This window comes from Crocodylus siamensis, chromosome 4 (genome assembly GCF_052110815.1).
Source record: "Crocodylus siamensis isolate JL-2025a chromosome 4, ASM5211081v1, whole genome shotgun sequence".
NCBI lineage: Eukaryota > Metazoa > Chordata > Crocodylia > Crocodylidae > Crocodylus > Crocodylus siamensis.
In genome coordinates this window covers 158,308,925-158,326,675 of record NC_143398.1, presented here as the reverse complement: position 1 = coordinate 158,326,675, position 17,751 = coordinate 158,308,925, and the positions used below count along the sequence as shown (strand labels likewise).

Genomic DNA, 17,751 nt, shown 5'->3' with positions numbered 1-17,751 from the left:
AATCGCAAGAGCAGCCACATTGTTTCCCAAGCACAGCCCACCCCTCATGTTCAAAGTGGGAGAGCCTCTTGCAAATTGGAAGAGACTCTGGGCAAGCTGCCTGCTCATTAGGATGTGCTGGAACAGCATGATAATGAAGGCCAGGAAACAGTGCAGATTGATTAGAAGCCCCTTGATTTCCACTTCCTTGAGGTACCAATTCCAGGTTAAGGATTTTAACTTCCCATTCAGGATTCAAGTCAGGGGAATGCAATGTTTCAGGGTGCATTGGGCTCAACCACAGCTCACTACCTGAGTCAGATCAATGCGTGATTCACATGAAATGTCTAACTAGAAACCCCAATGGAGGTTTCCAGGCAGGAACCCTCCATACATTCTCTTGAATGGCATCACTAGGAAGTGAGTCTGCCTTCTAGGGACAGTGCCTGCTCACAGCCCAAAAAACCCAGACATGGCTATAAAAAGAAAAAGGGCCCTAAAGCAAGGGCTAAGGTGGGAAGTTGTTTTTTTTTGCAACTTAACCAGAAACCCACAGCTGCTGGGATCAATTAGACCACTATGGTAGATCCAAGCAGAAATCAGTGAGGATTCTCTACTAGCAGTGCCACTGCTTCTGTGCTAAAAGGCAAAGCCTGGTCTACTTCACCTTAAAGCAGGGCCATACAACTGGCAGCCCATAGGCTGCAGAGGTTAACCTTATGACACCCCCACCCCCAACTTTTGTTCTGAATACTGCCCATTACTCCTGCTGCTTCCCCTCTCTCTTCAAAAGTCTGCTTCCTGCCCCCACTACTGTATCAGGAAAGGTGAGAAAAGTAAAGTGTTGAAAGGAGAAAGAAATAGCAATTGAAAGTTGTGGATATTGCTCTTTTGTTTTTCTCCTGGGCCTACCAGCTCCTTCATCTAGTGAGACAGAAGAGAAATATTATAGAAAGAGACCTGCTCCCCCAAGGATTTATTTTAGATTTATTCTCAAAGAAAATAATTCCACCCCGGAAAAGGATCAATAAACAAGTACAAAAAGTCATAGCCTGTGGGGGACATCAAATGTTGTCAAAAATACATCTGCAGGAAGGGAAGTGGAAGTGAATGAGCTTCAACCTTGGAAGATGCATGGTCAGCTTTTGTGCTAAAATAACCCCCCTCACGGTCACAGGCATTGCATGGGATACATCACCGTGAAGCATGGGCATGGATTCAAACTCTGCTTGCATCATGTGGCAAAAACAAGTTCTTTCATCTCTGCCCAGGCTTTCATGAGGGCCTGTTCACTGCATGGCACTGAAATAATACCCAACCTGGTCAGCCGTGCCCACTCAAGAGAGGCATAGGACAGGAATTACCATGAACTGCAGCAGGTCTGGTTTGAAGGGCACTGGTAGAACTGGATGGGGGAAGCTGATACAGCAACTACCTGGCTTCAAAGCATTTGCAGGGTACCTCAAGCACTAAAACCTCATCTCAGTTCTCTCGTGACAAAAAGTACCCCACTGCCTTTGGCACATTCCTTGTGCATATCTTCCCTCTGGGCTGTTCCTGCTTCTTTGAGCAAAAAAGGAAATAGAATCAAGTTAGCAAGATGGCTCCATCCAGAATTGTATCCTCCTCTTCATTGTGCAATTCTTGCCCCTCTGAGAGACGGGAGGGTGGACAACAATAGAAAAGGGGAGCACAAAGTACAGTCACTGGAATGTTGTGCCAGCCCAATACTGGCAGCTGTAGCATCTGACTCTAGAAATCCCTGGAAACTCCCAAGCCAGACAAGGACCACCCCAGATAAAGATGTAAGAGGTCACACTTCTCACCCCCCTATTGTTTCCTAGTAAAAAAATAGTTAAATTACTATATCGATTTAACAATACAATTTTAGAAACTCCTTGCACTCTGCTCTGTAGACTGTGGCACACAGTGCCTTCATGAAAGCAGAAGATGTATGGTTGCTCTTTAGATGAGATTTAAGTGATTACAGCAAGTCGTCTGTTTCAGAGCACCAGCTTGTGGACAAAGCTGACAGAGATGAACCTGCAGGATGGTACAGAGCCATTCTTTACATCCGTTTACCACATACAGGCCATTTTGCTTATCAGGCATCCAAAGGACTTCAGCCACCAGTAGCAAGTGCTGAAACGTGCTAGCTACTGGAACCCCGGGGAAAGCATTATTTTTTTGAGATGCTATCTTGGCACGAACACTATTAAGAAACAAATCCTGTTAAGAAGTTCACAACCGTCCATGCTTCATGGTAAAAAACAGCAACTGGATTATAAAAAAGTATCAGAAATTATCCAAGCAGCAAGATCAGATCAGATTGTCTCAGTCTTTCAGTGCTTGGTGTCAGGAGACGATTGAGAACAGCAAACCAGCCCATGCTGTATATAATGGCATCTCTAACATGCCCAGTGCTGAAGGAAGCAGCCGCCAGAGACACCACAGCTTCTCTTGGGAACCAAGGCACTTCTGGGAGTCCACCAGTGATGGAACATCTGCACCCACTGCAAATGACTCCCCCCACACCCAGCATGGAGAATCAGTGGGATCCACATTGCCAGGGATAATCCAGAAGCAGCTTTCACTGGATTTCCCATGGCTTCTCTCCCATCTCCTCATCCCCAGCACTGTAGAAGGGAAAGCTGTGTTCACAAGGCAGCTATGGCCTTTGCAGCAACACGGCGGCCGAGGGGCAAGCTGAGATCTGTGATAGCCAGGACAATTTTGGGACTGGACATGGTGGACACTTTCACCAGCTCCGATACCTGCCCAGAGAAAGAGAGGGGGAGGAGAATAATTGACCAAAAGTGGCGGCAGAGGTGCCTAAACTGGGCACTCCAAGTAGTTCACATGCAAAAGGTACCACCGTGCAGGCCAACTGAGCTAGGTTTGATGAGGGGGGAAGGGGGGACAGTAATTCTGTCACTGGATTTAAATACAGGAATCTGGGCTAGCATATAAGCTTGCTGCAACTCCTGTAGCAGGAGGCAACTCATGGGGCTGTTCTCATACAAAGATGTGGGTCCCCTGGGTGCTGGCAGATCACACAACTGAGGTGCTTGTAAATATCGTCACTACCAGTTTGCCCCTCTCTTGAGACATCCATCAGAGGGTCTCAAAACACTTGGTCACCTCCGAGGTACTGAGTGGCCAACTGCCTGCAAGGCTAATACTAACTACACTGCACGAGGGAGAAAGCAGGGCATGGGCACCTAGTGAAACTGCTCTAAGAGCACACAGTGAGGCAGCAGCAGAGCTGGGAACAGATCTCCAGATGTAGCCCCAAATTTAATCCACTCAGTCATTTTCACCTTTGGGAAGCCCAGTAGGATAGTGATGCTCCAGCACTGTGACCTTCTGGGTACAGGCTGAGAACCATGGTAATGGACAGAGAACTGGCCCCACTGAGTTAAATAAAATGAAGAGTCCCCAGACACTCAAGTCACTTGCCAGTACTGACCCTTCTCCTGCCTTGTGAGCCCTTCCCCTCATCTTAGTATTTAATTATAGGCCTGATTCAGCTTCACAGGGTGTCCTGCAGACCATCAAACTGGGACCATGAGAAAGAACACCTTCCAGAGCTAAGAGGCCTCCTCCAACAATACCCTGGCACCAACCCTTGGGAGTCCCCCACTGGCCCATTTCTGGGAACACATGCATGCAGGTCTGGCATGTGGAATCTGGAAGACAGACTTCACCACAGGTACAGAACCTCACCATTGTGAAGGGCATGAACTGAAGAATGCTCCCTCGACTGCCCTGCTCCAGGCAGTCCACACACTCCTCCATGAACCACTGGACAAATTGGGTGTGTGTGCCAGCTGTCTTTGCTCCCAGGATGGAGGAGATCAGGAGGAAGAGGTTTGCTATTGAGGAAGGAAGATAAACGTGGATGTTTGCAGCCACAGGATAGCACCTAAATAGCATGAGTTTTGTACAAAGGGAATTATCAGTTCATTAGGCCTCTTCCCAGGGACATGCTCACTGTTCCCAAGCCATGGGGGTCCCTGAAGGCTGAGATCTGCTCCCAGTGGGCTCATGGCAAGTGAGGCAGGGAGGATCTGAGCAAGCCAGCCACATCCCTTTATAGGAGTCGAGGTGAATGATGCAACAAGGCACAGAACGAGGCCCAATAAGATCCAGTCTTATGCTGCTGTATAATCCCACCCCGAGGGGAAACAGCTCCCCCTTGCAATTACCTAGGACTCTGTTGAGAGGGTCCCTCATGCTGACAGTGTGAAGCTGGGAGGCAGACAGTGAGCTGCTCATCGAACGATCTGCTGGGGAAGAGAAGGAAGACAAATTCTTGGTCAGGACAATGTCTGGAGTCAAATCAGTCCCATCCACAGCTGCTCTCTGCTCTGACATTTGAACAGTATCACCCCACTCAGGAGGATGAAGAAACAAGGACATCCTTCCAGAGCTCCACATCTTCTCCAACATGACCCAAGCCAAAACTTTCCTATTACTTTTGAGGATTTGGTCCATTGGACAAAACAGGGAAGGGATGTTTACAGCAAGAGCCACAGCTGTCCCTGCATGTAAGCTGTTCAGGGAACCTCTGAACAGGATGTCCACGTGAATTGGATTTGCCACTTGAATCCTTTTCAGCACTGCCATAGGATAGAAATTGCTTTTGCCACTGCCTTGGCAATTCAGACTCTCAGGCCCACCCAAGCATGTGTATGTTGGTGAATAGTCTCTGCATCTATCACTCCAATTTTGATGCTGGGGGGTACATAACCGCTCACTGTTTTTTGCAGTTAAATATTACTGCGCATCACAGAGATTTAGGCATTCTATAATTGGACTGACAATAGCCCTGCTGGTCTCTAGATGCGTCATTGTGCCTTCCTGTTGTACAAGGCAGTCTCTTCTCATGCCTTCTGTAACAGGCTAGCAAAGCTGGTAAGGCTTAGCGATGTTTGCTACAGACCAAGTTATCCATCCTCATTTTCCCAAGAAAGCCATGTTTGGCATTAATTTTACTAACAGCCCTAAACTGACACATGGCAAAACCATGGGCAGGGTAATGCACATTCAATATTTAACAGACCCCTTTGCATCAGAGCACTTCATATAACTGAAGTCATAGACATGATATTCTTATGCTTCACATTGCCAGCCACTAAAATGTAGCCAGCTGGGATGGAGTGCAGCGGATGTTAAACAGCTGCACGGCAATACTGCAGCAGCACTGCAAGGAGTAAAGTTATATTGTTTCAGTGTTGTTATCAGGGTAGAAGAGATGTTCTTTAGGGAAGGTGAAGCCAGAGTTAAAATGTGACAGACTCCATTGTTAACATTGCAACTTTGAAGAAACGAAGCAGTAAATCTTTACAGACACAGAGGTGAGGACCTCAGGTTTCTCTCTCAGTGAAGGTAAGCAGTGCTGACTTGAGTCAGTACTGGACCAGTAGCAAGGCATCATCTCCTGGGTCACTAACTTCTCTTTCCACAGCCACTTTAGTTTCTTTGGCTGCCCCCATTTGTATGCTGAGCGCATTTACCTCCTGAAACAAGACAGGATTCCCCTTCCACTGTAGTGAGAACACCCCAGTAAAGATTATTTTCACATGCATATTGCTCAGGCAGGATTTCCCAGCCATTGTTCCACCACCACAAATGAAACACAAAAAATCCTATATTTCATTACAAAAGGAAAATAAAGGTGAAACTGTCATGTTTCAAAAAAAAGAAAAAGAAAAAAAAGGAAATAAGGGGAAAACCATAAGCAAGGCTACACACACTTCAAGAGCAACACAGTCAACAAAAACCACAGGTTTAAAGACATGTCGGAAACAAGCTAGCCAAGAGATTGATGGGCTGAGGAGTTAGAAAAGAATGTGCACAGGACATCTCTGATTCATTTCAGATGGCTCTGAAAGAACATATTTTTGAACTGCAACATCTTGTTGCTACATTTCATGCCCACCCTTCAGAAGAAAGCCAAGGACCTAGCGTCGTATTTCCTGTTGGAGCTGTCGTAACCATTATTCATCCATATACTAGAAGCACTGAAGTGTTACATTAGAGATGACCTAAAAAAGGGTCCCTGGAAATTAATTTAGTTTTGCTTCAGTCTTATACAAAATGGCAACCTGAAATTCCACACTGATTTTTTTTTCCTCCTAAGTCATACACAGAATATAGAGTCTTGTCTACTCTACTCTTGCTGAAGGATTCACAGTTCGCAGATGCACACTGAAAGCTCACCTGTCCTTTACAGCAGGATGGCCAACCTGCAACACGAGTGCCGTAAGTGACACAGGCAGCCTCTGTGTGCGGCCCACAGCAGACATGGAAAACAAAGTGGCAAGTAGGGCAGGGAGCAGAAAGGAGATCAGCAAATTGGGCAGACAGTACAGGGCAGGAATCAAAAAACAGAGTAGCAGATCAGCCAAGGGAAGGGAACCAGATTGGCATTCAGGGAGAGTGTGGGGCTAATCTGTGGCAAACTTGCCAAAAACATTGATCCTCACTGCCTTACATAAAGGGAAAAATGGATAATGCTTTACCTTGCTTTTGAGTGTCTACTGAATATTTGTGTAAAAAGAGGTTTAAAAGAAACAGAATGACTTTATTAGAGATCTCTTTCCCCTCAAGTGTTTCATGCATTGTAGAGAAGCAAACAAATGCAGAAACCCAAGCTATATGCCCCACCTTCTGGACTTTGAGTAAGAGGCAAAATGCTCTCTCAGGAGATCTATAAAGCTGTACTAAATGCTGTATCACTGTGCAACTCCCAAGCAGGTGATGCAGTTTATCAAAATAGTGAGTATGGGTTTCCTTTAATTCGCTTCTCAAGACATTGTGCTATATTTATGGCATACTGTAAATAACTGTGTTCTACCCTAGATAGAACTGGCTGCATTTCAGTACTGGACACAGCATCTGCTATACATTAAACAAAGAAACCCAATGGATTTTGGCTACTTACAGTATTTTTCTCACATAAAATACGCATTTTTTTCCAATGTTCAGCTGCTAGAATGGGGGTGCATATTATCAGAAACAAAACACAGTAATAACACCATAGGCTCTGCTGGGTGAGGCGTGGGAGAAAAGCCAAAGCAACGCCACAGTGCTGAACCTGGACCTCCCTACTGCTATAGCTGGTCAATGAAAGATCTTTTTTTCTTTTTTTTCCCAATTCTGACTTTCAAAAACAAACTACATAGCTTATTGTTGGAGGAGGTATGTATGTGGGAAGATGGTAATTCTCTGCAATATCAGTGAACCTTTACAGCTGTAAAGATTAGGGATAACACTAGCACTGTACATTTATGTAGCAATTTGCATGTGTGCTTAATAAATATGAAGTTATTAACATTATTGTAATGAGGTAAGTCAGTATTAATATCCTCAGACTGGAGTTGTAGGAGGACTAAACAGAAGCAGAAGCAAAGAGCTGTGGCTTTGGCCAGGCCACATCAGAACCCAGGCCTCTAATTTCCTGCACTTCTATATTAGCTGTGAGACCCTGCCTCAGAAAGCCGTGTTCATGATCATACTTACTAGGACTGGACAGAATGTTAGCATCTTCCTCGTTGGAACTCAGCAGGCGCATGAGTTTGGATGGCTGTGTATCATCCAACGGGAAAAGGCTAATGTAATCCTGAAGGGGCAGAAACACAAGGAGTCATCTCAACCGCATCATTTTGCATGGAGGAGTGGAGTGCAGAGTAGCACCAGGAAATACAAGACAAGTTTCAGATATCAGCCCTGCCAGCCCCTGGGGGTCAGTGCAGCAAAACTGAATGGTATAAAGTATGTGGTGTGTGTTCAGCTGGAAACTGAACATGCAGCTCACGGGTGACAGGAGAGTTCTGATTCAGCCCCGCACAGGTTCTTCACAGCTGCTATTTTAAAATCCCCAGAGAAGGAAAATGAGATCAAGGAAAGAGAAATAAGGTCAAGAGATCAAGCTCCACCCAGCACTAGCCTCTGGTGACAGAGCTTCCAGGAATCCCATATGGCTGATTCTCACGAGAAAGCTCTTTGAAGCCACTAGTTTTTCAGCCCATCCCAGGCAGCTGCTTAATATTGGTTTTACCTTATGCATGCAATACATGATATATACCCACAACCTAGGGCCCAGTTACACACACACACAGAGAGCCTCCTACCTCAATATCTTCACGGTGACACACACACACACACACACACACACACACACACACACACACACACACACACACACACACACACACACACACACACACACACACACACACACACACACACACACACACACACACACACACACACACACAGCCTCCTACCTCAATATCTTCACGGTGCCTCTTTTTCTGCCTGGCTGATGCCTGCCCCCTGTTGTGGGAGGAATATGAGCTCAGGGCACACCAGACAGAGAGCCTGGAATTGGAATTATAGGAAAGGAAAGCAGGGTGAGTTTTTGGAGTGCTGGCTCCCTGGATTCAGTACCCCTCCCCATCTGACTTTCACTGCAGAAGGCAAATAGAAGGTGTTCAAGATGACACGGGCTATGTCAACAGGCGATTAATTATATAGGGGGAGGCAGCACATACTTCCTAACCAGAAACAGAAGCTTATCACTCCCTCTACCTGTGTCTCTATATGCCAAGCTTCAAGTGCACAAGATTCAGGACACTTCTCCTGCCTATTCTAGTGTCCAGAATGTGGGACTGGGAGTCCAGACTCCTCGTTCTCCTTAATTTGGGAGAGTGGTCTAGTGGCCAAGGCAAGGTTGATGGACAAGAGACAGAACACTTGGCCTTTATTACTGTGTACAGGAGAGTGATCCAGTGTCTAGAGCAGAGGTATGGACAACATACCTCTTGAGTCCCATCCCCAGGCATGCTACTGATTTACTTGGAGAGCCTGGGTCACTTTCTCTCCCATGTCTACAGACAGGGCTCACAATGCACACCTTCCTTCTGAATGGCAACAGGGCAAACCTTTCAAGATTCACCCTGCATGATTACCACCAGCTGGGCATCCCTTACTTGGCAAGAGCCTTGCCAGGCGGGTCCATCAGCATGTGCCACTTGGAGGAGTCTGTAAGCAGGTTTGGCAGGATGTGGCCCAGCAGAGTTAATGTCAGCTGCTGCATGTCCAGGCAGAAGACGGAGTACAGCAGTTCCACGGCCCGCAGCGTGTGCTCCTTACGGGTTTCCTTCAGCAGCTCCTAAGGAAGATGGTGGCAAGGGCAGGTCAAGGACTGGCAGCCCCTATTGCTATCCCCAGACTTCTTTGGCCCCCAAATGCTGGCACTCCTGTACATTACATCAGCTGCTATATACACTTAAGAGAAAGCCAGAACTCCTGGATACTATTCCCAGGTCAAGGGAGGAAGTGTGACTTAACAGCATCACCAAGAGCAGTGAGTCAAAACCAAAGTGCTGCAAGATCCTTAAGGATACTACAGAACACTGCAAATTATTAGCACTGTTAGGTGTGCAAACACCTCCACACAGTTCAAAAGCTAGACCCAGAGATTTCCAATAGGAATCCATAGTGTCACAGCCATTCCAAGCTGGTGTGGTCTCTCTCAGTTCTTTGCAACAGAAGAATTGCTCTATTGTTCTTCTGTAGTCAAAAAATTAGTGAAAGCATAGAGCTGACATTTTTCAAGAGTGCCCCAAGTCCCCCAAAAGTGGGGAACCACTGAAATAAGAGCCTTGGGACTCCTGGGTTCTAGTCCCAGCTTTACTTTTGACTGGGCATGTGGCTCAAGGCAAATCCTTTTACACACGTCCCCTCCCTATCCGTGCCTCAGTCCCCCACCTGTAAACATGTCACAATTCTATACCCCAGCCCTGGCACAATGAGCCTACCCCCTATCCTCCTGCCCAGACTTCATCCCATACCTTGACTAGGTTGTTGCAGAACCAGTAGACTCCCCCCATATGCAGCAGTGTGTCAAATATGTGAATGGAGCGGCTATCCACCCAGCCCTTCTCCAGCACCTTGGTAAAGACACCTGTCAGGACCTCCTTGATGGGCTTCTTAGGGGGCAGAAGGTTCCAGTAGGGAATGGTGTCCATGCCCGTGGAGGGGAATTTGATCTGTGTGGCGGTCTGCTGCAGGACGTCGGCACACATGTGCTCCAGAATAGAACTCATTATCACCACACTGCAAGGCAGAGACAGAGAGGAGCTGAGCAATGGCAGAGAGAGAGAATGGGGCTGAGATTTAGAAGCCACAGTAGTTAGAGAAGAGCACAGGGGTCTAACTCCCACACCATGAACTGTACTACAACAGAAAGACTGACTCAAGGTCACCTCCCTTTCCTCCCCTCCTGCTCACCCTACATGGACCCACACCCACTTATCTCCTGCTTCAGGTGACCATGAAACACTTCTGTAGCAACTACAGTCTTTACATGAATGGAAACAATGACACCTCTCTGGTTGCAGCAGCTGCAAGTAAGAAGCAGCAGACAGTCATATGAGAGCTAGCTGAAATCCAGCTAGAGAACAAGTAACTCAGAGGAGGCAGGAGCATGTGTTTTCAGAAGGTTTTTCTAACATTTTATGACTAGCTGGGAAACATCACAGAGCCAGCACAGCAGAAGCTCACCGTGCTCCCAGCCCCAGCCAGCACATGATCACTCCCTAAAGTTTACTCAGCAGAACTTATCCTGGCACACATCCAGGAGGGCCTTGCGGGGGAATGCATGCTCAGGGGCAACCAACATGGGTTCATCAGTGGCAGGTCTTGTCAGACCAACCTGGTGGCCTTTTACGATCAGGTCACCAAATCATTAGACGCAGGGGTTGCTGTGGATGTAGTCTTTCTGGACTTCCGGAAGGCTTTCGACACTCTCTCACCCTGTCCTCATCAAAAAGCTGGGAGACTGTGGTGTCGATGCCCACACGGTCAAATGGGTCACCAACTGGTTGGAGGGCCGCACCCAGAGGGTGGTAGTGGATGGGTTCTTCTCGACCTGGAAGGACGTGGGCAGTGGGGTTCCGCAGGGCTCGGTCCTCGGGCCCGCACTGTTCAACATCTTCATCAGTGACTTGGATGAGGGGGTAGAAAGCACCCTGTTCAAGTTTGCTGATGACACTAAGATGTGGGGGGATGTGGGTGCACTAGAAGGGTGCAATAGGCTACAAGCTGACCTTGACAGGTTGCAACGGTGGGCGGATGAGAATAGGATGGGGTTTAACACTGATAAGTGCAAGGTGTTGCACATGGGGAGGAAGAACCGGCACCACACTTACAGGTTGGGGAACTCCCCTCTTGCCAGCACGGAGATGGAAAAGGATCTTGGAGTCATCATTGACTCCACGATGAACGTGGGCCGGCAGTGTGGGGAGGCAGTCAGGAAGGCCAACCGTACCCTGTCATGCATCCACAGATGCATCTCGAGCAGGTCCAGGGAGGTGATCCTCCCCCTCTATGCGGCACTGGTCAGGCCGCAGCTGGAGTACTGCGTCCAGTTCTGGGCGCCACACTTCAAGAGGGACGTGGACGATATGGAAAGAGTTCAGAGGAGGGCCACTCGTATGATCAGGGGTCAGCAGGGCAAGCCTTATGAGGAGAGGCTACGGGACCTGAACCTGTTTAGCCTCCACAAGAGAAGGTTAAGGGGGGACCTTGTGGCCTGCTACAAACTGGTCAGGGGGGATCAGCAGGTATTGGGGGAGTCCCTGTTCCCCCGTGCGCTGCCAGGAGTGACCAGGAATAACGGTCACAAGCTGGCGGAGGGTAGGTTTAGATTAGATATTAGGAGGCGCTACTTCACAGTCAGGGTGGCTAGGGCCTGGAACCGGCTTCCAGGGGAAGTGGTGCAGGCTCCTAGCCTAGGGATTTTTAAAAGGAAGTTAGATGAGCACCTTGCCGGGGTCATTTGACCCCGGTGCTCTTTCCTGCCAAGGCAGGGGGTCGGACTAGATGATCTTCCTAGGTCCCTTCCGACTCTAGCTACTATGAAACTATGAAACTTTGTCCACGCAGGTGTTAAATGTCCTGAAGCCAGAGCGCTTCCTCTCTGAGTGATGACACCATGGCCCCAACAACACATGACCCTGCCATGCTGTGCCCTGGCCCCCAGCCTGCTCACCGTTCATTGTAAAACTGAAGTGTGTTCTCGCTGTACAGGGGTGTAGCAAGCTGTCGGATCATCTGCAGTGACTTCTCCCTCTCATCCAAGCCCAGCATCCGGACATGGGCCACCAGCCAGGCCACTGCACACACGGCCATGCTGCACACCTTTCCCTTGATGTTATCAGTGATCTTCTAAGAGCAGGACACATGGAGATTCAGCACCGGACACGAGTACAGTGCCATCCCCATCTCATTTCAGACAACCCATGTCCCTTCATGCTGCTGAGGGGTCCTGCCATTATGGAGCCACAACCACCCCTAGTGTGGCTCAATGTAGCTCCACTGAAATGGATGAGAGTCAGTCTGGCCCTCAAGGTCTGATCCAAAACAAACTGACATCCATGAAGAGATATCTATTGGCATCACTGGCTTTATGCCAGCCTCTGGGGCCAATTGCTGGGAGGAAGCAGTCATACTGAGCACTGTTACAGTGCCCTACCTCCACAAGCCTCAGAGCACTTTGAAGGCGGGGGTCATTATCCAGGCTCTATAGATGACGAACCTGAGGAATGAAGATAGGCAGCAGCTACCCAAGGTCTCAAGACAAATCATAGAGGCAAATCACAAAGAAGGGCTTCCAGGCGTCTTAACTTGACCCTTTCTAGGTGTCTCCCAAAGGCATGGATGTTGGTTAGTTGCCATTGCAAGCCTCAAAGGACTCCTTACGCTCAGGCAACTTTCACAAGGAAAGGCTGGAGGTGACTGAGTGAAATGTAAAAGCTACCTCTAAACACGAGATGCTTGAGGAGATTTTATAAAACCGCAGAGCTGGTAACATGAACCTGGACCCAACCAGACAGGATGACAGAGACCATCTAGACTCTGTCCTAACAAGGAGAGCTCACACCCACTTCCTACCTGGCTAGCACTAGAGAGAGAAGCTCCTGTGGAAAAGATTGGTACAAGCTGTGCCTCCAGTGAGCTATTAACACTCCTGACATGAGTGCTGTATTCTAGGTTATTTTTGCCTTGATAAGAGATGCTGGATTAACAACTCTTGAAGCAGACTTGCTTGTCTAACAGACAGGCAACCTGTGACCCTCACATGTGCACCACCATGCTCCCACCCTAACCTGGAGGTAGCAATAAGGAGGGAATTTGGCTCCTGGGACTGATTTGGGTCCCAGTCTCTCTACTGAGGCTGCCATGGAGGGTAAGAGATCAGAGATACAAATGCCTCTAATCTACTCCAGCTAGGGAAGAGGTCTGTTGAACACACAAGGGAAAGTGTCAGAGCAACACTTACCTGAATTGACTCAAAAGTGAGGACTCCATTCTCCCAGGCATTGAGGATCTCCAGGATGGCAGCCGAGATGCTCAGACAGGCCTCGTGCCATTTCATCTGCCTGCCCAGGAGAGAAAGAGAAAGAAACTTAGGTTAATGTCAAAGTCAAGACGTAATACTGGCTCAAAACAATCCTTCTATCCATGTCCTTGGGCCCACATCATTCAATCTCTTTATTAGCGACTTGGACAAGGGGGCAAAAAGCACCCTGTTCAAATTCACTGACACCAAGAGCTGGGGCAAGGTGCGCACGCCAGAAGGGAGGGACAGGATACAGCTGGACCTAGACAGGTTATAGGGGTGGACGAATAAGAATAGGATGGAATTCAATACTGACAAGTGCAGGGTACTGCACTTGGATAGGAAGAACCAGCAGCATACCTACAGGCTGAGGAACTCCCTTCTCGAAAGCACAGTGGCAGAAAGAGATCTTGGAGTTATCATCGATTCCAAAATGAACATGGGCCACCAATGTGAGGATGTGGTAAGGCCAACCACACCTTGTCATGCATCCGCAGATGCATCATGAGCAGGGCCAAGGAGGTGATCCTCCCCCTCTATGCGACACTGGTCAGGCTACAGTTGGAGTAGTGCATCCAGTTCTGGGCACCACAATTTAGGAAAGATGTGGCCAGCATCAAGAAGGTCCAGAGGAGGGCCACTCACATGGTCAGGGGGCAGCAGGGCAGGCCCTATGAGGAGAGGCTATGGGACCTGAACCTGTTCAGCCTCCACAATAGAAGGCTGAGAGGGGACCTGGTGGCCATCTATAAACTTACCGGGGGGACCAGCAGGGAATGAGAGAGACCCTGTTCACTTGAGCACCTCCCAGAGTAACAAGGAATAATGACTGTAAGTTGTCCGAGTAGGTTCAGGCTGGACATTAGAAGGCACTACTTCACAGTCAGAGCAGCTAGGATTTGGAACCAACTTCCAAGTGAAGTGGTGCTGGCTCCTACCTTGGGGGTCTTTAAGAGGAGGCTTGACATTTACCTGCCTGGGATCATATGAGCCCAGTATTCCCTCCTGCCCCAGGTAGGGGGTCAGACTTGAAGATCTACTTAGGTCCCTTCTGAGCCTACACCTACCTACAGGAAGTCAAGTGCTCATAGCACAATGGTCCATCTGGGACATAGTGAGACCCCCAGGGTAGGAGCCTGCACCACTTCTCTTGGAAGCTGGTTCCAGATCCTAGCCGCCCGGACCGTGAAGTCGCGCCTCCTGATATCTAACCTAAACCTCCCCTCTGCCAGCTTGTGACCATTATTCCTGGTCACTCCTGGCGGTGCTCGGAGGAACACGGACTCCCCCAATGCCTGCTGATCCCCCCTGACTAGTTTATAACATGCCACAAGATCCCCCCTCAGCCTTCTCTTGTGGAGGCTGAACAGGTTCAGGTCCCGTAGCCTCTCCTCATAGGGCCTGCCCTGCTGCCCCCTGACCATACGAGTGGCCTCCTCTGGACCCTCTCCATGCTGTCCACATCCCTCCTGAAGTGCGGCGCCCAGAACTGGACACAATACTCCAGCTGCGGCCTGACCAGTGCCGCATAGAGGGGGAGGATCACCCCCCTGGACCTGCTCGAGATGTATCTGTGGATGCATGCCAAGGTGCGGTTGGCCTTCCTGACTGCCTCCCCACACTGCCAGCCCATGTTCATCTTGGAGTCAATGATGACCCCCAGATCCCTTTCCACCTCCATGCTGACAAGAGGGGAGTTCCCTAACGTGTAGGTATGGTGCCAGTTGTTCCTCCCCAGGTGCAGCACCTTGCACTTGTCTGTGTTGAAACCCATCCTATTCTCATCCGCCCACCCTTGTAACCTGTCTAGGTCTGATTGTAGCCTGCTGCATCCTTCCAGAGAGGAGGTTATATGAACATCTTGCTGGGGTCGTTTGACCCCAGTACTCTTTCCTGCCATGGCAGGGGGTCGGACTAGATGATCTGCTCAGGTCCCTTCCGACCCTAGAAACTATGAAACTATGATGCATGTGCCCCCTGCTGGCTAACAGCTCTGGATTCTAGTAGCTGTCTGACAGGGGAATGGATTGAAGGCATGGTAGGTTTGTGCCGGACAGGCTAGCCAAAGTAGATATACAGTAAAAGTTATTTGGCATTTTACTAACCGGAATACTTTATTAACCAGAATTTCCAGCACTGGGATTGAATCTTCAAAGAGGCAGGAAATTATGTACAGTACAGTAGTGTAAATAATTTTAGTTATAAGTGTTACAAGTTTAGTTATACTGTACTTTAAAGTTACATGTAGCACACTAGTGACAATGCATGGTATATACCTAGATCACTTAAGTGTACTGTACATCACTGCCTCAGGATTTCTCTTCACTCCAGTACTACTTCATTAGTGAGTACCTGTATACTATTTGATTCTTTATACAGTATGTTATACTGTAACATACTGCACACTAATTCTTTGAAAATTTACACTACAAGTATGGCACTGTATTCCTTGATAGTATAACTCTCAGATAATCAAAATTTTTAGACAACCAGCACCCCCCCACTCATGCCAGATAACAGAGCTTTTACTGTATACAGATATCTATCTATATTACACACACACACGCATACATGGAGAGAGAAAGTACATGCAAATAAGCAAGTGAACCTGTTCTTTAGGCAAGGTAGCCAAGTCCTGGCTGGCTCGCACTACAGGCACAAGTGGTACTGTGTTCATTTCACAGAATCATAAAAAATTAGGATTGGAAGGTGTAGCTATTTCATATTATTTAGCATATATTTTATATTATTTTCCCTTTTCTGTATAACTGCCGCACGGCACTCTCACATTTATGTAACCTTGAAGTCTTGACTGTTAATCAAAATGAACACTTTGTACTTTTCTCCGCTGGCATTAAGCTACACATGTGCATTCTGTAGATTTCATTTCTTATCTAGAAGTGTCGTTTCTACAGAAATGAAACTTACGAAGAAAATCTACCTAGCAATTATTATGTAAAAGAAAATTATCTTATCTCTGTATATTTAGCCTATATCATAGTTAGTGTCATAGAGGCAGTCCAACGAACATCTATAAAAGAGGCAAAAAAGCAGGAAGCAGCAGAGACGACAACTGGAATACTCTGCGGGCCCAACCACCCCACAGACCGGTTCTCAGCCTCCCCGCCTGGGCGTACCCCAGCAAAGACAAAGGCCTCGAAAATCCAACAACTGACAACGATTCACCGTGTTACAGTATTGCGTTGTATTTCCCATTCATGAGCCGTTGACCAGCTCTGGGACTTAAGGAGCCGGCAGCCGCACCTAGCTTTGGACTAGTTCCACTAGTTCCTAGTTGGAACACAAGGGCTGGCTCTGGAACCTCGTGAACCAACAGACACCCTATAGAATATCCCATTCATGAGCTGTTGACCAGTTCTGGAACTACGGAGACGGCAGCTGCTAGCTCTGGAACCCCGTGAACCAACAGACCCCTTTAATTTCCAGCATACTGTAACTGAAGAAACATCGGAGACTCCACTTCTCGACTGCCTCTCATCGTAGCTTAGACAACATACCTACGCTCGCTATACTTATATTTACTGCAGTTTTGTTCCAACCGGCCTCCCTTCTTACTCGTAAGAGGGTGAGGCCAGGTGAGTGAATAAATCTTTTTATTTTACTCTATATCTACTCTGTAATAACTTTTATTACTAACATTCCATCTCAATGAGCCGTTGACCAGTTCTGGGACTTAAGGAGCCGGCGGCCGCACCTAGCTTTGGACTAGCTCCACTGTTGGAACGCAAGGGCTGGCTCTGGAACCTCGTGAACCAACGGACACCCTATAGATTAAGAGACACTAACTACTTACTCTAAGTCGTCTACTTGTGCCAACTCGGCAAACCTCAAGGGCGGCTAAAAAGCTACCTCACAATTCCACCCCACAAGCCGCAAGCTCGCACAACTCCGCAAAGCCCGCGGCTCCCCTAAGCGGTGCTGGAACCGCTAGCCCGGCATTTCGCCACAGAAGGGACCTCAGGAGGTCATCTAGTCCAATCCCCTGCTCAAAGTAGGACCATCCCCAACAAGATCATTCCAGCCTGGGCTTTGTAGAACTGGGCCTTAGAAACCTCCAAGACTTGGAGTCTCCACCATCTCTAGGTAACCTATTCCAGTGCTTCACCACCCTCCTAATGAGAATGTTTTTCCTAATATCCAATCTAAACCTCCCTTGCTGCAACTTGAACTTCCATTTCAATGGAATAAAGTTGTTTAGAGAGTCAAATATGCAGTGACACCACAATTAATCTCATAGTTCAGGGTTTAAACCTAAGCCTAAACCTTTGCCTGCTCAGTCCCAGGCATGAGCCATACTTTTAGTAAAATAATTAATAACTTCCTATTAAAGACTGAGA

At 48.0% G+C, this 17,751-nt stretch overlaps 1 protein-coding gene across 7 annotated transcripts in view; it reads right to left on the bottom strand.

Annotated features, from left to right (window-relative positions):
- Positions 1-916: 916 nt before the first annotated feature.
- The window catches only part of MED24 (mediator complex subunit 24), a 42,445-nt gene continuing 25,610 nt past the window's right edge, over positions 917-17,751 (bottom strand). For 3 of the 7 annotated variants that reach the window (XM_090044488.1, XM_090044492.1, XM_090044490.1), the window contains 9 exons: positions 13,334-13,433; positions 12,044-12,219; positions 9,843-10,107; positions 8,979-9,160; positions 8,274-8,367; positions 7,507-7,606; positions 4,188-4,268; positions 3,706-3,854; positions 920-2,753 (listed from right to left, as the gene is read on the bottom strand). In XM_090044488.1, coding sequence (XP_089900614.1) covers positions 2,637-2,753; positions 3,706-3,854; positions 4,188-4,268; positions 7,507-7,606; positions 8,274-8,367; positions 8,979-9,160; positions 9,843-10,107; positions 12,044-12,219; positions 13,334-13,433 — 1,264 coding nt within the window. In that variant the 3' untranslated portion in view covers positions 920-2,636. Of the gene's footprint in view, positions 2,754-3,705; positions 3,855-4,187; positions 4,269-7,506; positions 7,607-8,273; positions 8,368-8,978; positions 9,161-9,842; positions 10,108-12,043; positions 12,220-13,333; positions 13,434-17,751 lie in introns of all 7 variants that reach the window. The other 4 variants (XM_090044486.1, XM_090044487.1, XM_090044485.1 and 1 more) reach the window with 4 other exon arrangements.